The sequence below is a fragment of the Leptonychotes weddellii genome, chromosome 3, assembly GCF_054177405.1.
Source record: "Leptonychotes weddellii isolate Sample4059 chromosome 3, ASM5417740v2, whole genome shotgun sequence".
Classification (NCBI taxonomy): Eukaryota; Metazoa; Chordata; class Mammalia; order Carnivora; family Phocidae; genus Leptonychotes; species Leptonychotes weddellii.
The window spans coordinates 28,814,642-28,839,442 of NC_138371.1; the positions used below are offsets into that span (position 1 = coordinate 28,814,642).

General features: G+C 38.3%; 1 protein-coding gene across 2 annotated transcripts; it reads right to left on the bottom strand.

Annotated features, from left to right (window-relative positions):
* Nucleotides 1-416: 416 nt before the first annotated feature.
* ICOS (inducible T cell costimulator) lies at nucleotides 417-23,169 on the bottom strand. Of its 2 annotated transcripts, none has more exons than XM_006747021.3 (5): nucleotides 23,017-23,169; nucleotides 6,415-6,753; nucleotides 5,625-5,731; nucleotides 4,406-4,490; nucleotides 417-2,449 (listed from the first exon to the last, which is right to left on the bottom strand). In XM_006747021.3, the coding sequence occupies exons 1-5, from the start codon at nucleotides 23,072-23,074 to the stop codon at nucleotides 2,409-2,411; spliced, it is 630 nt and encodes a 209-aa protein (XP_006747084.1). In that variant the 5' UTR covers nucleotides 23,075-23,169; the 3' UTR covers nucleotides 417-2,408. The 2 variants fall into 2 exon arrangements, with proteins under 2 accessions (XP_006747084.1, XP_081669946.1); XM_081813820.1 differs by lacking the exon at nucleotides 23,017-23,169 and adding an exon at nucleotides 18,789-18,889.
* Between the last annotated feature and the right edge of the window lie 1,632 nt (nucleotides 23,170-24,801).

A 24,801-nucleotide genomic window follows, 5' to 3' on the forward strand; every position in this document is an offset into this window, starting at 1 on the left:
GTCCTGGGATCGTGCCCCGCATCGGGCTCCCTGCTCAGTGGGGAGCCTGCTTCTCCCTCTCCCTCTGTTTGTTCTTTCTCTGTCAAATAAATAAAATCTTAAAGAAAAAAATTTTCTGATGTTGGTGGTTGTATCGTGGTTATGGAGAAAAGAGTGTTCTTGTCTATAGGAAATACACACTGTTCAGGGGTGAATAGGGCATTAGGCCAGAAACTCACCGAGGACAAGAAGAGTCCTTCTGCGGTACTTCCAACTTTTTTATAAGTCTGTGGTTCTTTCAATATTTAAAAGGGAAGAAGAAAAAAATGAAGAGCGACTGTTCTGAGCAGTGTAATACCTTCAAGACAGCCAAGTTTGCAAGTGCTAGCTACAACTAAGGTAACCATTTCCTTCCCCCCAAGAAAACACTGTGAGTATTTTCAGGTGCTGAATATCAAACGTTTATTCCTTAGTTTCCTACTACTGCTAACATCTATTTCATGATTAGCTCCTCTTAAAACAAGTCTTTATTTCACAGAAATTGTATCTTTTAATAATCCACTTTGAAATGTCCAGTGCTGAGGATGAGGATGCTTCAGAGCACAGTTTGGACAACCAGGCCAGGTGGACCCCACAGGAAGGCTCTACCCCCACTCTAACCTCCCCCGAGCAAGCTGCAAACCACCCAGAGGACACCTCTGCGGAGCCAAGCAGACTGTCCGAGTCAGCTAGAAACAGAACACCATACTTGATTCAAATTACAAATGCAGTACTGTACTGCACACATCCAGCATTACACACGCTTACAACAACCTAAGTGTGCGTAATGACATATCTGGTCTCGCTTTTAAAGAACACTATAAGCAGGCACCTACAAATTTTAAAACTACTAAACAACCCCATTTTACCTGAAGTTAAAAATGTTGTTGCACGTACATTGGCTGCTTCAGAAGCATTGGGCATGCGAACAGAAAGTGGAGAAAATATTCCAGCTAAGACTAATGACATATTATATGTATTTAGGAATCTTTCCAACCAAATTGTATTCAAAGAAAGCCTATCTTGAAGGGCCAGGGCCAGTTTCCAGGCTGAATGTTTCCTAGGAGAGGGAATCATGTTGATGTTCCCTGATACATCTGTGCTTCTTCCCAGAGCCCGGAAGTACAAATGCAGGCGGACTCACCATGGTCCCCAGGGTGACTTCTGCCTCTGCGGGTGAGAGCAGATGGTTGTCCTGGGCTCAGGGGAGTCTCTCAACCCTTGGAATTCCACCCAGGTCTGGATGGCTCTTCCAGGCTGATGGGACCATTTCAACCTGTCAAGCCCAGAGGTCAGTGTGGCTATAGTTTGGAAGTGACCTCCAGGAACCACAGCTTTCTGCTGAATAGATCATTGTCTCTTTCTCCAGGACAATGCTTGACAGGGAAAGATGGTTTGGGGTTTTTTTTTTTTGGTTTGCAATTTTAACATGATCTTCAGAAACAGCCTGGCTTGTAATTAATAGCACCATGAAAACATAGATAATGGTAGAAAACAGAATCATACAATAAAGTCCCTTCTGATTCTGGGCAATTTTTTTTTTTTTTACCACTAATGTGGTCGAAACAAGTCAACAAAGTAAATCATTTTAACTGAATTTGGGAAAATAAGATGTCTTTCTGGAGCAAAAATATTCTTATAGGGAGAATACAGGCAAATGATATAACATATATTTAGTTGCAGCTAAATGAATATGTATTTTATTGAGAAGTAGAGGGGAAAATGTAGATCTAGCTCCCTGCTCAGAATGTCTGTCATCAAGTGGTCATGTAGAAATATTTTAAAAAGGAAAATTGAAGGCAGATGAAGGCATCTAAACTCTTGGAGTGGGGGCTGGTGTTCAGAAGTTTGAAAAGAGTACTGTGTACTGATGTATTATAATAGTACAGTTATATGTCGACACCTCAGAAATAGCTACAATTCTGAAGCCTCTCCGCCAAGTATCTCATTCAAAAGGAATGCTCATTCCTACAGGAAGAAGAGGTAGTCTGTTAGTGAAATGCAGACAGATACTGGCCCTTGGCTGCCCATTTGCTTTGCAGATTCAGTACCCTTGGTGTCTCTTAAAAATATCTGTAGATGTGTTTGTTTTACTGGCTGGTGCATTGCTAGAAGCAGATATGAAGATCTGGAATTCCATCCCAGTAAGGTCTATTTGTTGAGCGAGCACGAGCTGGGCTTTCTATAAAACTAGTTGCAAGAGGGTGTTTTGATAACCCCACAGTACTGAAGCAGCCTGTTAAAATCCCTTCTGACTGATAGAGTCACTGGTCCAGATTGAACAAAACACCAGCAGAAGATGTATGTACTCAAGTCAAGTCTGACTCTCTGCGGTCCAGGGAACGTGGGAATCTTGCGCTTCATGGCAGGGGGAAGCTGGCCAGTGTGGTTCATGCCTGGGTGCCACAGAGTTCCAAAGTATGAGGCACACCTGTAACAACACACAGCACAACATTTTTAAAAGCACTCTATTCCAATTCCCTTCAACAAGTTTGTCCCTTTCATCTGCCTCTTGTACACACGCACATGCCATCGAAACTCTTCTTTAGGCTTCAAGACTCACCACCAGTTCCGCATTTTCCGTGAAGTTTTTCCCAGCCCACTCCTAACTCCTGTAACAGACGTTAGCTGAATGCTACACTTCACTTAACTGAGTACTTTTGCCACTACCCCGATTCCACCCTCTCTACAAACACATCAGCTTTCCCAGTGACATCACAGACTGAAGACAAGGACCCTCTTGAGTCTCCCCTCCCTCTACCCAACACGAATTACTCAGCACAGTATTATGCATATAATTATCATACAATAAATATTTGACAGAGGTGCTGAGGCATGCTCTGCTTGAACCTGTGTCTGCTTAGTGGTTTCAGAATACAGAGGAGAGACCCTACCTACCCTCAAGAAGCTTACACTCTGGCCATGTTCAGTTATTACACGTGGTAGGTGGGGTGTGAAAATGTCCACCTCTGATTCCAGCCACAGCTGGGGCAGACACTTCTGCACATGCTGTCCATTCTAGCACAATAGCCCCACCATGCATTTCTCTGCTTTCTGCCTCTGGGCTTTCTCTGAAGACTTGTGAGACACTCTTCCAAGCATAGAGCATTGTTCCAGGTGCGTGAGGGAAAGCTCGTGAGCCCTGCTGGCAACCCCAAGCCAGTGGGGATGGGCGCCAGTGGATAGATAACCACACTTGCCACCCTTCGGAAGAACGATTCTGGGAGACCTCTGAACATTTCTCAGAAGCTCTGTGGCCTCCAGCTGAGATCTCAGTAATGCAACCTTCATTTGCTTTTCCTCCTTGCCTGTCTCGCTCTCCCTGCTCCCTCACCCCTTTTTCCTGGCGTCACCTTCCAAATAAACTACTTATACCCAAGTCTCTGTCTCAGGGTCTGCTTTCAGGGATCCGAACTAAAACAGACACATTATTATAAGCACAGAGATGAAAAGTTGTTGTTGTTGTTTTCAATAGCAAAGCCATGAAACACACGTTCTTTGCTAGTGACAAAGCTATGGTAGGAAACCTCTAGGGAGCAAAAGGAATCACTGAACGCCCTGGGCATCAATTTCTCTTACCCAAAAAATGAGGAGTTAGCCTGAGGAGCATTAACTCCCTTCCCATGCTTTAAGTCCATGATTACAGATGCTGTTTGCATCCCATTTATACAAGTCCTTCACCACTGAATGGTGGCAAAAATTCAGGGGCTTTTGTCTTACTACATTCTTCATCTCAAAGGCATGAGCCTTACAAATTTTCCACAAGGAATGCTTCAAACCTCCTAGATGCTCCTCAGCTTAACAACCCTTGAATTGACAATATTCACTCTGAATGGAAAAAGTCAAAGTCACACCTAACTGGCCTTGTGCAGTCAGTCATCCAGACTCTGACCTTGCACCTTCTTTTCATCAGAATAATACTAGCTTCCCCGACTCCTCTTTCCACTGGGGAGCACTGGCCCAGATCTCTCTTCCAAATCTGTGTCCAAAACCCTCCTCCACATGTTTGTGTATCTCCCAGGCCTCGCTCAGTAATTTGCACTTCACTGATAGCCAATAGATGTTCATCAGGTGACTTAAAGAACTTCTTACCAAGGAAGACTTAGAATCGTCCCAGTTTTTGAAACAGCGATTGGAAAACTGCCTTGATACAATAGTGGCTTATGAATCTTTTGCTTGTTTATTTTTAATAGTGGCTTACAGACTTATTGTTTGTTTTCAATGTACTGCAGAGGGTATAAACTTAGAGTGAAAGTTCAGAATTTCACGGAAAAATCTAAAATTGGGCCTTAGAGACATTTGCCCTTCCTCTAAAATAAACCATGAAAATTCCAGGCTTAAGGTGAAAAACACTCTGCTCTGCCCAAAGCCCCAGATGGAGCGGTACCTGTGAATCCAGGTTTTTTGGCTGTGTTCACTGCTGCCATGAACATGTACTCGCTGTTAGGGTCATGCACGCTGGATTGATATTTCTGGAAGAAAAGGCAGAAATATGGTTTGTCATCTGCTCTTCCTTATCTCCATCCCTGGTCTTTTTTTTTTTTTTCTTTTTTTTTTACTGTTTTCTCTTCTTGGTTGAAGTGGTATGTGACAAAAATGTTAGGATACGGCTCAGGCTCCTGACTTGCAGCTAAGTAGGAGAACAATATGAAAAGGGCTTTAAATAAAGAGGCTTCTGCTGAATTTCCTTCCTCATTTTTGTTTTTATTGTTCCTTCCTCTGTAGATTTCAATCATGGGCCCTATCTCACTGTCTTCCTTCTTTCTCTTTCTTACCAAATTCCATCCTGGCACAGATATACCCACGGTCTGGCCAATGATCACACTGTGGATATACTTGGGTATTAGCATACTTGTGTAATATGCAGAATGAGGTGAGTTCTTTCATTGAGAATCTGTATTGTGAACAACTGAAAAGAAAATCCCCCAGCACAGAAAGATTGTTTTGTCATTGTCAAGTTATCTCCCTAGCTTTTTTGTGGTGTTCTTTATTTTTTAAATTTTTTTAATTTTTAAAATTTTTTTAATTTTAAAGTTTTTAATTTTAATTTCAATTAGTTTACACACAGTGTTATATTAGTGTTCTTTAAAAACAGAGCCCTAGCAACTTACCATGGGAAGAGGCTGGCCATTTCTTTCTCAGCTACTGCTGGCAGCTTACAAGACTTTCTCACTGATTGTTTAATCGACAAGTTGAGGGAAACATAAAATGGATTGTTTCCTCTTTGCCCTGACTCTGGAAACTTAAAATCAAATGTGCAGCCCGCATGCAATAATTCTTAGAAATCAAAAGCGTCTATTTTTATGTTTCAATCTTCGTCCTGCCTTTTTGTGTTTTCTTGGCCCCGATTCCCTTATCTTTTTTGAATAATAACAATAACAGCTCTCTCTATAAGCCATCAAATCCTTTTTTAGACTGAAGCAGCTGTAAAATAAATAAGCTTCTCTGCCAAGTTAGTAGTTTAATTAGTAGGCATATCTTGTGGAAAAGAAATCATCTGTCTGTTAATCAAATTACCCTGGCTAGAGCGATATGTGTTTTGATGAGTAAATAACTACTGATATTCTTCAGTAAAGCAAATGCAAGAAAAAATAGACATCGCTCACCTTTTTTGTAAGCCAACAAAGAAATACGCATCCAAAAATATAGACTCCAACAAAAGCTGCACATCCTATGGGTAACCAGAACTTCAGCTGGCAGCAAGTCTGTGATTCTGGGTTGGAAAAGAAACATGTTAAGGGAAAACTGAGAGAATCAAATCTCCTCTTTCAGTGCTGAATCACAGGTTCTCTTACCAAATTTAAAAAAGTGATTTAATCAAATGGAGCTTGGCTTCATTACAATCATGGAATCCAATAAATTGTAAATAACATCATCTCTGTACTATAGCAAGAATTTAAAAGCTAAAACCTAAAAGACTCTATGCACACATAATGTTTACAAATGGGGTTAATAGAAAGGACTTTTTTTGGGTCCATATTTTGGTAGAAAAGTAAGTAGGAATAGTAATGGTATAAAACTATTATTTTCAATCATCTCCTTTCATTCCACAAACCAAAACCTTAAACTTTATGTGAATAGAGGCAATGGCCGTTAGGCCATGGATTTGGGTAATTAGTCTTAATTTTTTTCCTGATCTCTAATGACATATGCGCTTTAAAGACAACATGATCTATTTCTAACATAGCAGTCTACGTGATCAAATTGCATATAACTGATTAATATTAATTATTATTATTAATAAATGATCCCTTGCATATTTTCATAATCAATGATTGTCATCAATTGCACCAAAGCGAACTCTACAAAAGATATTTTTTTGCTTGTTTTCATTAGTGAGAAAAGTCATTAAAATACAAACGTACTCGAGTCTGAAAGATGAAAACAATGTCTTACCATAAACATTCAGATATTCTCTGCTAATATTCTTTTTTTGAAAAGGAGGAGGATCAAAGATTGACAGTTCACAGGCGTAGTAGCTAGCATGAGAACTGTCCAAGTTGTTCAGAAAAAAGGAGACACCGTCATTGGATAACTGAGACTGACAGAATTTTGGTTTCTTAATGGACACTGTGTTTCCACTTTCCTTTGTCTTAGTGAGATCACAGAGTACTTCTGTCCCTTTCCGCAACTCCATTTTAAATTGCCAGACAGTATCACTGAATTTGCATAAAATTTGTACACCTCCATTGTGAAACGTAAACATCTCAGACTTGGCAGAATCATTGATTTCTCCTGGATAAAAAGGAAGAAAACAAAGCGAAAGTGACATTTTATGAAGATGTTACACCAGTAATTATATTTAAACACACAAGTAATCTCTCCTTTTCATACAGTCACCTCTATTGCACCAAAATGAAAGAATTTCACAACCAAAAGAACATGATAGGGCGCCTGGGTGGCTCCCTAGTTAAGTGTATGCCTTTGGCTCAGGTCATGATCCCAGGGTCCTGGGATCGAGTCCCGCATCGGGCTCCCTGCTCCGCGGGAAACCTGCTTCTCCCTCTCCCACTCCCCCTGCTTGTGTTCCCTTTCTCGCTGTGTCTCTCTCTGTCAAATAAATAAAATCTTTAACAACACCAGCAAAAAAAGAACATGACAAAAAATAAAACTGTGCCCTTAAAAAAAAAGCCTACACAGAAATTTGCTTGTTATATATGAATATATAATTTGTAATAAATAATATATTTACATAGTATAATCAGAGATGTTGCCTGCCCTTTCATATTGGAGACAGATGGTAAACAAATAAATACATTGTAAACCATCCTAATTAATGCTAACAATGGAGTACCGTTCAAATAAAGGTGGTGGGGTTCTATTTTTGTTTACAGAATCAAATAATGCCCTTTTGATTTTAAAATTGAAATTGAAGGAGAATTAGCACTTAGTCAAACAAAGGAAAATTTCGGATGAGATTTGGGAAATAATGTAGTTTAGGAAAAAAAATTAAAAAGTGAAAAATAGCTTAAACTAAAAATGACTGATTATATATAAATATATATTTACATTATACCCTCCTGCCAGAGAGTAAAACAGCAGATGAATCATTTTCAAATGATAGAAATATGTCTTTTCTGAACCTGATCCGTTGAGAATTGAATTAAGGTCTGATGACAATACTAAGGCCCCAGATTTTTGTATACTTTTTCTTCTTTTTTTTTTCAATAAATTTTAAGCTTACAGCAAGCCAAACGTGTTTTTGAAAACTACATAGGGGTCACATGAAAAAAGAATGGAAAAGGTTTTAGCCTAGTTGCATATTCTGAGTTACTGGATTATAAATTCAAACTGCTCTCTGCTTTCCTTTTTTCCTTTTCTTTAATATAAAAGTTTCTCACTGAAATTGTTTGGGAAAATTATTAGCATGACAGTTTTTTGCTTATGTTTTGAAATCTCCCTTTATTCCTAAAAAGAGTATATAACAAGTATAATGAATGTTTAAGGAAAAAAAAGTTGCCCCAGCCCTACAGTGAAATAGAAATGCTATTTGCATATATTTGCTCTTTACCTTCCAGACATAGGCTTTATATAGCAAACATATTACTTTGTGTTCTGCTATTGTCGTTTAATGGTATATCATAAATGTTCCATTTTTTACATAGTCACCACAAGTATCCTTTTTAATGATTATATATTAGGACATAATATTAATATATAATTTGTTAAAGCCTTCCACTAAGGTTGAATATTATGGTTATTTTTAGCATTTTGCTTTTATGACATGTGGCCACAATGTTTAAACATGATTATAACACTGTGTGTTACCATATCGCTTTCTGAAAGAACGCCCATCTGTGAGAGGACTAGCACTAGGCAGGTGGATTCATTTGCCACAACTCTGCTTGCACTAGTTGCCTTGATTTTATTTAAGATTTAGCACAGTTATTCTCCTTAATATCTGTAGGCTTTAATTTATGGCTCTCAGATTACAAGGGAAATAGAGTTTCCACTTGGGGTTTGATTGTGAAAATCTGTACAAGTGTTCTAGTTTTTCAGTTATGGCAGTCCAGATCCAAACAAATTCCCACACCAAAACAACCAAAAATGCTGAACAAAAGGGTCTAAAAGTATTATTAAAAGGCTTAATGAGGTTTCACAAAGAGGAGAAATTGGTAGGTTAAATTTGAAGAACCAGAACCCAGAGAGATGAGCAGAGCTCAGAAGTTGCTTTTACTCTGAGAGCATTTGCTGTTCTGCCAGGTTCAAGCTTTTGTTTATATGTCTCAACTCCCAGAGTCTGCAAAGCAAGAAACCTGGAAGAGCCTCTCCTCAATAAGTTGGGATCTCAAAGGGTTTCCTTCTTGCACTACAGTTAAGCCGGAAGAAACCAGCCTCCTGCAGATTATAGCTCACTTTCAAATCACTTCAATGGTCCAGAAAACCTAAATCCTTGAATTTTGTTTAAGGTAATTTTGGATTATTATTACCCTTAGGCTTTTGATAGTAAAAATGCAACTATTCCAGGAAGAAAAGATTTACATCCTAGGCCTCAAATCCTATCTGCAAATAATATTTAAAAACAATGACATGCAAGGAAACAAAACAATAGAAACAACAGACTACAGAAACAACCCCCCCAAATTATATATCAGAATTATCAGACCCCCAAAATAAACAATTGAGCTTACTGCATTTAAGGCAATAAAAGACAAACTTGTAATAATATCTGCAAAGCACAGGAAACTAAAAACAACTAATTTGAAAAAGAATCAACTAGAACTGGTAAAAAACCATAGTAACTATGATTAAAAATTCAATGGATAGGTTCAAAGCATATTAGAGCTAAAGAGAGAATTGGTGAACTAGAAAATTAGGTTGGAAAAATTATTTGAAATGCAGTCCTCATCCAGATTTAAGAATCCTAACAAATAACAAGCAAATTTTTTAAATATGCACGTCTAGACATATCATAATGAAAGTCCTAAGAGCTGCCATAGAAAAGAGACTGATTACCTTCAAAGAAGGAACTATTAGACCATCAGGTGATGTCTCAGCATTAACAATAAAAAGTAAAAAGAAAAACAGTAAAGGTACATGTAATGAGAAACTTCAGTAAGTGAAGCATGCATGTTATTTCTTGCATAATGACTAAAAGAATAGAAACAATATATAACCTAAATGGACATCACAAAAATGCAACCTAATGATTTGGGATAAAGGGAAGGAAGTGTTGGAATCAGGAAGGAAAACACAGGGGTGGAAAGGCTTCTAGGTGCTGACAATGTTTTATTTCTTGAGCTGTGGTGATTATGGGAGGAAGGTAGTATGCTTTATAATGATTCATTAAATTGTATATTTATGTTCACTTTTCTGTGTAGATGTTTCGTTCTGGATTACAAAATTATACAGAAGGAAAATAACACGTGTTTCATTTTTAAAATAGAGGAAACGACATAGGCAAAAGGCAAAAAGGAAAGAACAGATAGCATGAGCATAGGTCTACATTATATTCAAAGGAAAGGTGTTTTTGCTTGGGGACTTATTTACCTGAAAGTAAATTATGTTGCATGACTGTCGTTCTGATGTTTATGTCTCTATAGCCTGCTGCCAATGATAAAATCAGTGGGCTCGTTCTCAGTTTCTTTAGAAATGTTCAGAGCACATTTCCCAAGGACTTTAGAATGACAGCAAATAAACCACAAAGAGATCTTGGAGCAAAAGTGACTGTGGCCACCATGTAAACACATAGAGATGCCCTGTCTTATGTTTCTGAAGATGTTTTGTTAGCAGCTTCCCTTCTCCGCCCCATTCCCACACTATGACCCGTAACCCAACACAAGATGAAATATAACAGTCAGCAGTGCAGAGTAGTGAAAGTACAATGTGGTGATTCCCAAGAAAACGTGAGGAAAATTCTGGTCTTGCCATTAGCAAGTCTGTGACTTTGGTACCCTTCTGGACTTCAGCCTCTTCCTCTCGGAAATAAAGAAGTGAGACCAAAACATAAAATTCTTTCCAACACTTACTCTCTAGGGATCCAGGATCAGAATATATCCAGAGGAGACTGCAAACAACCAAGAGAGCTATTACTTTGTTGTTGTTTCCATAATTCTCTCAGTCCCAGCATCTTCCTGGGGGATTCCAGGAAGTCAGGAGAAATGAAAATGAATGAGACATTCACATTCCCTGTAAAAGTATTTAGGTAGGGCTAAGAAGACTACCTAAGTCTTTCTTGAGTGATAGCGCCAAGGATGTGTGCCATTGACATGAGAGGAGTAACTGGGGATTCCAAGTTCATTTCTGCTGGACGCTGTGACTTGTTCATTTTTTCATATTTAATCTAAAAACTTTCCCAGGTGAGGGGCACCTGGGTGGCTCAGATGGTAAAGCGTCTGCCTTCGACTCAGGTCATGATCTCCAGGTCCTGGGATCGAGCTCCATGTTGGGCTCCCGGCTCAGCGGGGAGTCTGCTTCTTCCTTCCCTCTGCCTCTCCCCCTTTTCATGCTCTCTCTCTGTATCTCTCTGTCTCAAATGAGTAAATAAAATCTTTAAAAATAATTTTTTTAAATAAAATAATAAAAACTTCCCAGGTGAGCTTTTTATTATGAAATGTAGTGATAAGACACCTGACTTATGTCTCTACATACCCAATGCTTAAGCTTTTCATCTGGAAAACCATTTGACAACTCTAAGTTTGCAATTTGAATGTTTTCAATTAAAGGAGCCAGGTATGATATTGAATCAATTACTTCATAATTACCTTGGTACCTGTAGAACAGATATCCTCAAATACCTAATTACAAATGGTCCTTAGCCTTTGATGACACGTGAAAAAAATAGTGTCAAAGGGGATCCTTTCTATACCCATGGCTAAAGCATTTAGTGGATCAGCAGACAATGTAAGGAAAACCTGAATATATTAGTTTCTTATAACTGCAGAAACAGCTAGAATCTTTTCTCCACCCTTCCTGGATGTTCTCATCTCCAAATCTAACATTCAACAGGGAGTGCTGGTATCCCTAGCACCAATTTTTATAGCCAGTGTTTGTTTTGATTGAGTATCAGATATGTTTGGTCTGTTCTTCTGCCATACTGGAAGTTAAAAATTGTGAGTATTCCCCTCACCAATTTCTTTCTCCTTGTTCTTTTTTCCTTTCTCTCAGCTTAAATTTTTTTTTTCCACATACCACCTCTTAATATAAAATCATCCTCCCCGGGACGCCTGAGTGGCTCAGTGGGTTAAGCGTCTGCCTTTCCGCTCGAGTCATGATTCCAGGGTCCTGAGATCGAGCCCCGCATCGGGCTCCCTGCTCGGCGGGGAGCCTGCTTCTCCCTTTGCCTCTGTCACTCCCCCTGCTTGTGCTCGCTCTCTCTGTCAAATAAATAAAATCTTTTAAAAAAATCATCCTCCAAAATATCCATTCTCACAGTCTTTGATATGTTCCTCACCCTCCCTAACATCCCATCTCCATCTCCAGTGCCCGTAAACGCTCATAGACACTGTCCATGTTTCAGAGCCCCATAAAAACCTTCTCCTTCACATTTCCTGTAACACGATTCAACCTCCACCCAGTATCATAAACAATCAGACCTGGTAAACTTAGAAATTATACAGCAAGCCTAATTCTTTTGTTCAGACAACTGAAGACCCAGACAGGTTAGATTATTTGTCTAAGGTCATACAACTTCTTGGGTGCATAAAAGCTTCTGGGTTCAATCTAAGGTTGAAGTGCCTCTAGCAACAACCAAGGGAAGTGTAATGGAAGCAGGCAACCACATGGAGCTAGATACTTCATGATTACTACAGACTGACTCTCACAGGATCCTATTAAAATCTGTCTACAGGAAGAAGGGCTAATTTCCTGTACTTCTGTTTTATGTCTATCCACTACTCCTGCACCTAAACTTCAACTGGGCCAAACCAGCATCATCTCTCTGTAGGACTACAAGAGTCTCCTAATTTTCTGCTCTCACTCCTGCCCATTTACCATTCATTCTCCTCAGGGAAGCCAGAATCATCTTTTAACAATCACAGATAGTGTCATTGCCCTGCTTATAAAACATACATCTCACTTAGAATAAAATCCAAATCCTTAGCCTGGTTTCCATGACCTGCATGACCTACCTACCTCTCTAACACCATTTTATACCAGTCATTCACTATCCTGCAGTCATACTTCTCTTCTTTCTATTCCTCAAACATAAGCAACTGGTCCCCTGGGCTTTGAATTTGTTGCTTCTTCACCTGGGATGTTCTCTCAGATCTTCCCATGACTGCTTCTTACTTCTTCAGTGACCATTGACCCCTCAATCCAAAGTACACCTCATGTCATTTTCTCTCATATTACCTGAGAGAAAGTATTTATCATTGTCTGAAATTATCTGGTTTATTTATTTACTTGTTTATTGTCTGGCTACCCCACGATAACATCAGCTTTAAAATCAGGCACCTGTTGATCTTATTCATCAATCCATCCCAAGTACCTACAATAACACCTAGTATGTAGTAAGTCATAATAAATACTTATTGGAAGGATGGACAGATGAACAAATAAATATGTAGATCTCAGTGATATTATAAGTCTGGGGAGATGAATAGAATATACAATGTGAAAACCAAAAGGGCACTTAGAAATGATCCAGTTAAGCCTTTCATTTTATATTTACATTTATCACGCTAGACCGGGAGCAGAAAAATGAGTATCTTGCCCAGGATTACACAGCTCCTAACTGGGACATGATCCCATGATTAGCTATGCCATGTTGTCTTTCTTCTGGAAACAAGTACATGCAGATGTATAATCAAGCAAAATGTATAATCAGTCAATCAATCCCCTGAAATGGAATGTCAGATTCTAATGAAAATTCTGTCTGAGCTTCAAAGAAACAGGTTCTTGATCTGTAAATATACACTAGGTTCATAAAGACTTGTTTAGATGATTGATGATTCTTTTGACTATTTTTTTGTCTATAGAGGAGAGGACAAGTTTAAGCCTGGCTGATTATTTAGATCCTCCAGAGTGCACACTTCTTAAATTTGTTTGGTCATACATTAAAAAATGTATGACCACAATAGGGGCCCCTGGACCAATAATTTTTCCAATATATGCAGATGTTTCAAAACCACAGCATGTGGTTGTGATAAAATACCACACTATATCTTTTAGCATTTAATACATTATTAAAAATACAATAAAAATATGTTCTCTTGAATCCTGGTGATGGGTCTTAAAATCTGAATATTAAGTATTAGTTTTTTGGGGGTTTTTTGCTACCATATCTATGTACTTCTTGTTGATACTCCTAGATTATAAGTACTCTAGAGAACAGGTACTATGTCTTTTAATCACATTGACTACAACGTCTAAAGAATACCATCTTCCCAATAGAGATTCAAACCTGTTAACTTCTGCTAACTATGATTTTTATAACCTTACTCTTGACATCAATAGACTAATGTTTTCAAGAGTAAATTCAGAGTCTTTGTATTAGGTGATTTCTTTAGGTTTTCAAATTGTTTCAGGGACAAGAAAATTCCTATCTCCAGGGCAAGGGCAGTATGGGGAGAAAAAAACAAAACAAAACTTGGAAGAAACGATCGTTCACCTGAGAATTGCACTGTGGCTCAGAAGAGTTTGTTTCTAAATTGATTCTTTTAATATCTAAACTATTCCATTTCTTCAGTATAAGATGGTCTTGCTAGAACCCATCCTGTCAGGATTCTTTATAAGCAGTTGTATTATCCCCAGTTGAAAATCTTTTGGCAAAAACATGTTAGAAAACCCACACAATTGCAGAGGGTGTGAGACTAATCAGCAATTTGACTTCACTCTCCTTAACTCAGACTTCTAACCACAAACCTCCACAAAGGTCTCAGAGTGATAGAAAGATAAGACCTCCTGAGTTCGCAATTTATTGATAGTGCTTATTAAACATATTTTCTGTAATCAAACAATAAGCTTTAGCTTAGCACGGCACATGAATGTGACATAAGAGATGAAGTTCTAAAAACTGCAATGTTTATTTAGGTTTTGTTACATTTGATCTTTTACTAAGAAATTTTGGCTTTTAAGAAAATCCGCATTTACCCTTGTTTTCACCTTTCATAAAAGCATTGTCATTTCTTATAAGTCTACTGGCTAAAACTCAGATTTTTATACATGCATCTTTTCTATACTTACATTACTATTCAAAGACATCCATACTCTAAAGAAGTGATTGAAGTCAGTAGGGAGGACAGGCAAAAGAAGCCCAATCTGATCTAAATTCTTTTTTAGAATTTATTTATTTATTTATTTGAGAGCGTAGAGAGAGAAAGCATGAGAGGGGGAAGGGTCAGAGGGAGAAGCAGACTTCCCACTCAGCAGGGAGTCCGATGCCAGACTTCATCCTGGAACTCTGGGATAATGACGCTTCACCAACTGAGCCACCCAGGTGCTCAATCTGATCTAAATTCTTAACATTTGTAGAAAAGAAAGACAAAAAATGTGAAGAAAAGTGGGGAGAAAATCAAAAAGCCAAAAGAGCATAGAAACACACACACACACACACACACTAAATGTCTGAATTGTTTTTACTCTCCAAGGAACTTTGTAGGGGGGAATAAAACAATCTTTGGTCCTTTAGAGTGTGCATCTTATTATATAATAAGAAAAAATGGAAGATTGATTTTCTTCTAGTAAAAACTTTCTTCGTGAAAATGGAAGAATGCCAAATAGGTTATAAAACTTTGTAGCAATATTCATGAAGTAGTTAATTTGCAAACAAGTTACTTGTTAGTTAATTCATTGTCATTGATTTGAAACTGTCCTAACAGGGAAATCACAGGAGATTAAATGAACCCAAGTCTCTTCCAAAGAAAGGGAGGGAGAAAGAATTTTATTGGCACCCAAGAATATCCACATTATTTCCCATCCCTCAGCTGCTGTGTAAAGCCCTTTGGGCACATAGACAAGGCATTGGCTGGGTGAACTTGTTCCATTTAAGGCTCCAGATCCCATTTCTACTCCAGTAACCCACACCTTCATCTCAGCCACCCCTTCCCTTGGCTTTCACCCCTTATTTCCAATTTCCTTTAACATCTCTGTCCGATTTCTTCTGATGATCAAGAGTAACATTTCCAACCTGAACTCAATATTCACTCCCAAACTCAAACCTCATCATTTAAGGGAGTCACTAGTCTGACCCCTCTCCCTGACTCTCCTGATCCAGTTGTCCACCAAGTCCAGTTGACTCTAGCTCAAAGATATCTCTTGAATTCAGTTGCTTTTCTCTATTCCTATTGCCAATCCAGGACCTTTTTTTGTCTTCCCTCATCTGTGGAAGCTTCTTGACTGACCTTCTCAAGAGGATTCTCTCCCTTTCCAAGTCCATTCTTCATGCTATTCCCAAAATTGTGTTTCTAAAAAGCATGTCACTCCCCAGCTTAAAGTCTCTATTAGATTGTGGCTTATGAGGTAAAAAAAAAAAATCAATTGTCTTTTAGCATGACACAAACTCCTTTCACAATCTGTGGACCATATAGGTTCAAGCCATACTAAACTTTTTGGCTGTTCTTCTCACATCTTTAAACTATTCCCATAAACTAGAATATCCCAGGACTTCTTTATCTTCCTAGAGACCCCCATTCATTCTTTACGAACCATTTTTAATTGGTCCCTGAGACTTCAAAGACTCTTATCTCTATGCTCTCAATAACACTTATTTTACACCAATATATTTATAATGTATATCAGCTTAGATCATAATTATTTTGTCTGTCTTCCTCATTTAAACATGAGCTTCACAAGGATAAGTACTGTAGTATGGTCACCTAAATCATCCCAGGATCTGGAATGTATTAGAAGCTCAATGAAATAAATGAATGCACAGAAAAACATGGAAGCTGAGCATGGTTGGCAAATGTCCCGCAATGGACTGAGGAGAAAAATGAGAAAAGCAGAGCAAGAGAATCTGTTTACTGGATGTTGGAGAACACTTGTTTCCCAGTCCAAAGGCAAATATTCAAACTGAATGATGCTCAGACAATTTTCTGAAGCCTAATAGGTCTGGAAGTTAAATAAATATTTAAGCTTTCAAAAGCTTCCAAATAATAATATTACAACAACTTGTATGCCTTGAGAGTTTCTCATGCATTGAATACTGTGTTAAATGCATTACATGAAACATACAATTTGATGTTCCTAACAGCCTTTTATGTCAGATTTTCTATTTTGAGGAAACTGAGGCTTGAAGAACTGCCCCAAGGTTATCGAGCCAATATATGGTGCAACCATAATATGAACCTAGACAATCTGAGACCAGAATCCACATTCTTAAGGAGTCTTTTAGTCCAATAATCTAGTCCAACCCTCTAACTTTATAGAAGCTAAAGCACAGAAGCCAAAGAGACTTGCTGAAAAACAAGAAAAAAGAAGAAGCTTTTAACATTAAATTTGACTGGGAAGTTATATTCAGGTATTTCTTTTCCTTCCAGATGTATTATGTGTATTAACGTCCCAAGTACTTAAAGTACTATTTACATTGATGCCACATATATATTCTGTGATTTAAAAAGTTATCATACACCAAAAATATATAAAATAATTTCTTAAATATGAAATTACTTTGTGCTACACACACTCATTTCTCTAGACATCCTCATTCATCAACCATTACGTGTTGAGTTGCCCTGTGTATTTGAATCTGCAACAAAGTCTAGCTCCTTGCTCTGACAAGGTCTAAATTCTTAATGATTATTCTGAAACTTATCTGCCTGTAGACATGTAAAAATATGGATTCACGTATGCAAACTTTCATCATCATTAAATAAGTACAAACAGGAACTACCATGAGATTCTTGCTTTAGACCTGGATGGTACAAAATAAACAAAATTTTAATTATGAGTGCACCAGAGGTTTTGTTTGTTTGTTGTTGTTGTTTTTTGGTGCTGAATCCTAGGAAAATATAAATGTTGGCTGCAAAAAGTTTGATTTCTCAAATTTTAAACAGCTACATTTAAATGATCTTCAATTGCTTGTTGAAGGTCCAATGCCTATGTCAACATGGCTCAGACAAACAAAAGATGTTATCAGATCTAGTGGTTGACAGAACCAAAATTCTGGAGTCTGTCACCCTCCCTAAAGACAACTTGATTTTTCTTAGCTTTTCCTCAAGCAAAGTAGAAACAGGCATCAATATGTTATACATGACCCAGAGGAGGTCCATATCCCCAACACTTGACTCTCTTTAAATTTGCAAATCTTGGTCTGTGTTGATCAACCTTACATGCTAAACCAATGAAAAAAAAATCACATTTTGACTAACAGTTTTCATTTGTGTTATATATTTTCTATGAACTTAAGTTCCACTTTCCAAAATACGGTTTTGAATTTTCATAAGAAGGTTTCAAATGCCAAAGGTCTTATTTTACTTAGGATGACCAAAAAGTGCCATTTGATAGACTCAATTTATTGGAATAGCACAGAGATGCCTTTTATGGAGTAAATGTGGCCCTTTCCTAGGGTATTGAAGGCAACAGATGATTTTTAAATTTTTTTTAATTTATAAAGTTTAATAAATCCTTTTACATATAAAATTCATATCCTTAAGGTAGGAAAGTAGCATAAGTTGTGGGTTTTGCCCAGTTTACAACTGTGAATATAGAGGCCAATTTTTTTAAGTCAAGTCTATGTATTTTACAGTGAGCAAAACTAAGATGAGAATTAGGTCCTCTCTACACACCTACATTCTGTTTCTCCGAAGAAATAGGGATATGCTGCTAGCAATTTAAAAACCATAATATTCCATTTCACCTGAGGGAGTTGCTAATGCAATGGCAAGTTATGAAAGCCACTATGTTTACTAGTAATGAAAAATCGAGGCACTCAAGATCTTACATGAGAATAATAGGTATTCCTAGAAAGAAGAGAAAAAGACAAAGATATGATCAAACAACTACAACTACGGGGAGAAAAATATCCCTGAAATTAAAAAAACAAAAAGCAAAACAAACAAACAAAAAACCCCTCAAGTCTACAGATTGAAAAGTCTCACCCAGTCCCAAGCAATGCTCATGAAAATCTTCACAGAGCCAGGCATATCCTGGTGGAATTCCTGAATTCCAATATTGAAATAAATAGCTTACAAGATTCTAGAGAATTTTTTTGAGTTGCTTACAAGAGAACAAGAATCATACTAGCAGACAACGCTTCACCTGCCATCCTAAAAGCCAGCAGACAGTGGAGGGGGATCCACGGACCCTTAAGAGAAAAGACTTCAGTCCAGAAATCCTATTCCCAGAAAAGATATTAGTTACCCCTCAGAGGAAAAGAAAGACTTCTTTACCCATGCTGGAATTCATAGAATCCAGGGTATCTGAAGAAAATAATGGAAGTCTTCTGATCACCGTATCAGAGCAGAGATCACAAGACAGGAGCAGAAGGCAAGTGATGCTGTCACTGAATCGGTGAAGGAAGCATCAAGAAGGGATCCTTAAAACAGAAGAGAAATACTCTAAGAGGAAACTAGCAATGATCTGCAATTATTATTTCAACAAAGCCCAAGATTGGGGCGGGGGTGCACTAACAGGACAGCATGAGAGTGGGATGGAAGAACCTTTAGAAGTTCTCAGGTCAATGGGACTGTGGGGTCTGCACATCAGGCAAGGCCATGGTCATTATTTATTTTAAGCCAATAATAAATAAATAGACATTCAAGATTCTCTGAACATAATGACTTACTCAGTTAAGAACTGTAGACAACCTTCCAAATTACAGAGGCAGAGAGGGAAATTGAAAGAACCAGACAAAAAAGAAGATACAATAGCAAAGGAAAATAAATAAAATAAGCATAACAATGAAGAGATAAAATCAAGTACAGGCTTATCACACTGAATGGGAATGGCCTGAATTCATCTATGGGGGCAGGGGGGTTAACAATTTGGATTTTTAAAAATCCAACAAGAGTACTTGAAGGATTTTATAAGAGGAAAAACAACTATAAATAAAATTTCCATTAACAAGGTGCTAAATAAATTATAATTAAACAATATAATGGAATACAATTAGTTATTAAAAATAAAAGGTAGCTCTATATGTGTGGTTGTGGAAAAATCTCCAAGATACATAGTTAAAACTTTTTTAAAAAAGCAAAATGCAGAAAATAATGTATATGTTGTTAGCTATCCAAAAAGTTTGATTATAATCATATAAGGCTATATAGACAGAATATTTCTGGAAAATATGTTTCACAGTTGGGGCGCCTGGGTGGCTCAGTTGGTTAAGCGACTGCCTTCGGCTCAGGTCATGATCCTGGAGTCCCTGGATCGAGTCCCGCATCTGGCTCCCTGCTCGGCAGGGAGTCTGCTTCTCCCTCTCCCACTCCCCGTTTGTGTTCCCTCTCTCGTTGTGTCTTTCTCTGTCAAATAAATAAATAAAATCTTTAAAAAAAGAAAATATGTTTCACAGCAAGAAACAGGTAACAACAATGGTCTTTCAGAGAGAAACAGGAAGTCAAGGGGGCAAGAGAGGCTTACTTTTCACTGTATACTCCTTTGTACTTATTAAATTTTATACCATATACATGTATCTCCTATTCAAAAATAGAAAAATAAATACAAAAAGTTTTTAAATTAAAAAAAAAATACTTGAAGGGAGTTGTGGGAGGAGCTGAAGGTCAGCTTAGATCAGCAGACTTCTCTCTGAGCTCTGGGGAGGAGCTGATCTGCAGACACCAGAGGGTTGTTTTTCCTCAGGTGACGGAATTCTGGAATCATGGATTGGATGACTGGGAAACAAAAGCAAGGCTCAAAATGAACCTGAGGGTTATTCTCCCAGCTTCCTCCCAGAACACATCATGGGACGTGCACGTTTATTAAGCACCATCTGACTTCCGTCATTCCCACTTATTCGCAGCCTCCACACCGCTTTCAGAGTGGTCTTTCTAATATCAGAATTCATAAGGTCACCCGTATGTTTCTCATTGCCCAGAGGTGTAGAAAGAGGGTCTTCTAAACGGAGGTAGAGGTTCACATTTTTTCCAGATCCTTTTAAGAAGAGGAGCTTCCTATTGTTCCAGAATCATTAAAAGAAGATGGCTTTGTTAAATTTTACACTAAGAACAATAGTTAAGAAATCACCAAGATTTCCAGCCTATTAATTCACTAACCAAATGCAACACTGATGAGAATTTCTCCCCTTTAAGCTTATGTTATATCTCTTGCTACTTCAAAGCAATGTGGAAGGTGTGAATATTGGAGTCAGATACATTTGTGTTCTAATCTTGGTTCTGCCATGAATTACTATGTAACAAATCACTTAGCCTTTCCTGGTCTGAGATTGTTCAAACATCCACTGAAGGTAAGAATACTTAACCTCTTGGTGGGATGAGAAAACCTACTTCATTGCGAGGATTAAAAATATGCCAAAGGAAAAGACCTGCAAGTGCTTGGTGTAGGCTCTGAAGAATGAATAGGTGCTAGATAAATGTATTGTGAAGGTATTTTGAACATGGAGACGGTTAGCAATTTACGATCTCCATTTAGTCACTCATGCCTCAAACCAAAATATGGCTTGTCACGTGGCAGTTTTCTGTGTGGGGAGAGTGAACGTTGGTTTTATTCCATTAGCGCCTAAGATGAATATCATTCTAGAAGCATAATTTCTTCATCAGCTTAGTCTAGTAACTCAAAATAATTCTACCTAGGTTGGATCTATCCTTCCATAGAAAAAAACACAATTGTTAATTCAAATCTCAAGCTGATAATAAGCACACTATCATCAACCATAAGTGCCCAAATGGGTTTAACATATTGGGATACCTTTTAGCAGTACAAAGCCCTCAATGACTTGCCCCAATGTTCTTGGAAAAAAATCCAAAATCCTTTACATGGCCCAGATAGTCTGAATGGTATCTGGCCTCTGTTTTTCTTTCCAGCATCATCTTGTACCATTCCAAACCCTTCTCTTTCTGTGCTCAGGCACATCCACCTTCTTCCAGTCCCCTGACCTTACTTCATTTCCTCCTGCCACAGGTCCTTTGCACTTCCTCTTCTCCTGGTGTGGAGTGTTCTTCTCCCCTTCACACCATCCTCCCCATTTATTCCTACTTATCCTTCACATCTTAATTCAAGTGCCATTGCCATAGAAAAGACTTTGATGAACACCACTCCCCAACCCCACCCACATACGCACCCAGGATAAAGAGGCTTCTTTGTTACATTCTGAGTTCTGCCTGTAATTATCATCAATTCATGGGATTATTTGATTAATGTCTCTCTCCCAGCCATTCAGTTAGCTTCCTGAGAGCGGGGACTGCTGTGGTTTTGTTCATCATTGTACACAGTGCAGCTTTCACTGTACCTCCTGTATGGTAAGTGCTTGGTGCCGTGTGAATGAACAGCTAAGTGAATGAATGAATAAATGAGTATCAATCCCAAAGCTGTTCATTTGTTATTCATGCTGCTAAAAGATTTCACTGGGTTGTAGACAAGGCATAAACAAGCAAGTACCCCCCACCTGACTTTGGAACTTGTAAGTAGACTCTAATTGTTCACTCTTCATTCCTCTTTACTTAAGAGCATTTGAATCACCTTGAACTACCCCAAGATGAAAAATTTGACCAATCTGCTTTTGCATTTTAATTCTTTGGAGAGAAAAGTAAAATTTATTTCTTTGTACCGCTGCAAAATTTATGTCTAGATAAGATTATACCTACTCAATTTCTCCTTTTGCTTTTAGTGTTAATAGAACTTTCCAACTTAATACAATTTCACTTTGCTTTTGCCAGCCTCAAGAACATGGCTCAGAGTGAAAGATAAAAGTAATACAAAAATGTACCAAGTAAGAAGCAGCAGAAACACGTTTTTTAGTTTAGTTGTAGGTCGCATTATTTAAATCGTTTAAATAGTCTGATATATACCGTCTAAGAGAGAGAATTGAAGACTTCAGAATGGTGGTTTGCTTTTCTTTCACGTCTCCAGGGGCTAGCATCCGCTACTCCCTGGCTTTTTAGAGGGACCCTGACACTTCGTGTCAAAAAAAAAAAACAACTCAGGGGCAGCCTGGACATTTCTGACAACAGATCACCCAGATAAGATTAAAATCAAAATCCTTTTTTTCAAAGCCCTTCCATTTTATTTTCTCCTTCAAAAAGAATTCCCAGCCCAGATACCAGAATTATTTTACTTTCATTCAGTTGACACAAGTCATTTTGCCTTTCATCTTTCTCTGAGAACAGTAAGCCACTCTTCTACTTTCTCCACCAACAGGTAACTCCAAGCAGGTAATTTAAAATTTGAATGGTCTGATGAAACAATTTTTTCTTCATCTTGAAAAACACAGTATCAAAGGAAGCAGGACAAATTCAACGCCGTCAGCTGTGACCTGGAGACACACACCCTGAGCCAAGCGCTTGGGCTCTTCTCCAGTTATTCCTACTTTCAAAAACAAACAAAAAAAAACAGAACACAAAAAACAAACAAAAAGCCCTTCTATTGGGTGCCTGATCTTTCTACCTTTGGTTTTTCTTAACGTTCACTTGAATGATAATAAGAAATAATCACTGGGCCACTTACCTGTTAGGGCTTCAACTTGAAAGCAGAAGAGAAGGAAATACCAGAGGTCTGACTTCATGTTTGCCAGAAACAGATGCAACCCTCTCCAGTGTCCAAAGCTGATAGTGAATTCATGTTCTCAAGGGTTTTCTATTTGCTGGAAAGGAAGTGGGTTTTGTGAGGGTTTATGTAGTGTCACACTTACCATCAAGGCAAGGAGGTGTCTCTCAGTTGATGTCAGTGGCCGCATGTGAGGCATTACTGTTGACTGTTTACGGGGGTTCAGCTTAATCGATTGGATTGCTGATAATTTTGAAAACAGAGGGAAACTTTACCCTCATTCTGGTTCCAGTAAAACGAGAGAAAGAGACAATGCCTATTTTCAGAATCACCCTACTTCCCTGAATCAATAGTTCCTGGGGATAACAGGATCTAACAACAGCCAAGTGATAAATAATATGTTTTTTGATACCATTCTATCTTCTGCTATTTGCTCCAGAGATAGAAAACCTTAGACACAGGACAAGAAACAAAGGGAATTATTACAGAAATGGAAATGAAGATATATCTGGAAGAAGAGTGACTTAGGAATTGGAGAAATATTGACATCACATTCACTGTAGATTGTAATTCTCCAAATGATGGGGTCTATTTTAATTCAACTTAAACTCTGTCCTGCATATTACAGCAGAGTCTGTAGAAACCATGAATTGTGTACCTATAGCCTCAGATGAAAGCAAGAAAGTTGAAAAGCCTACCCAAGGTCTCTCCATCTCTGCAGGGAGATAGAACATACAATAACAACAGTAATAATAATATAAATAGGTAGATTTGTATGTATGTAAGTGTTTCTACGGAATATTCATCTTAATGTAAAACATGCATAAAATTAAATGTAAAATAATATATACTTAACATGTATAAAATAGAATATAATATAGCTAATACTATATTAATCTGGATTATTTGTGTATGTGTATTTGTTATGTTTTATACACGTATTAATTCATTTAATTCTCCTAACCATTCTATGAGATGGGGATGACTAATCTCCCATTGTACGGATGAGAAAAACTGAGGCACAGAGTTGTAAAGTACCAGCACAAATCAAATAGCAAGTGGCAATGCTAGGATTTGGAGAGTCTGGCTCCAGAGTCCTCACTCTTAACCAAAGCAGGTAGAGCCACTCAAGCCAACCATCCAGAGGTCTGAACCAGCTTCCAAGATGCTGGATCCAGGGTGGGTTTCTGGGAAATAACAGGGCAAGACCAACTGTCAGCCTGCAGAGGAGACATCCAGGTGAGAAGCTGAAATCAGGAGGTCAGGGCAACTAAGGGTTCAGTTCAGTGTCTGAGCTCTGAAGCGGACTCCAAGTTTGGCGCTCTAGGAGAGCAATTAGGGATTCTGGACCAGAGCCAAGGGGTTCCACAGGTAAGGTAGGAGGCTGATCCTGCAGTGATTCCACTATGTCTCTGATGTTTCCCCAGGGATCTTTTTTTAGGGCTCCTGGGCCTCAGTCATGAGTGTGAGAGAAACTATTTGAGGTGTTAAGCTAACCTGAGCAGGAAATACTGGGCCACCAAGACCCCTGGGAACCTGTTACCCTGATATCCTTGTTCCTTGACAGCATCAAGAGGCATTGCCTCCAGACCCACGGTCATTGTCCTAGAGCCCTTTTCCAGCAAAAAGGAGGCAATGGAGAATAATTGACTTTTTCTAACCTTGCTGTGGCCTAGCTCTAGAACTAAGTCTGGAAAGCTCTTACTTTGTCTGATAAAAGCCACCACAAATTCTAGAGCTCAGCTG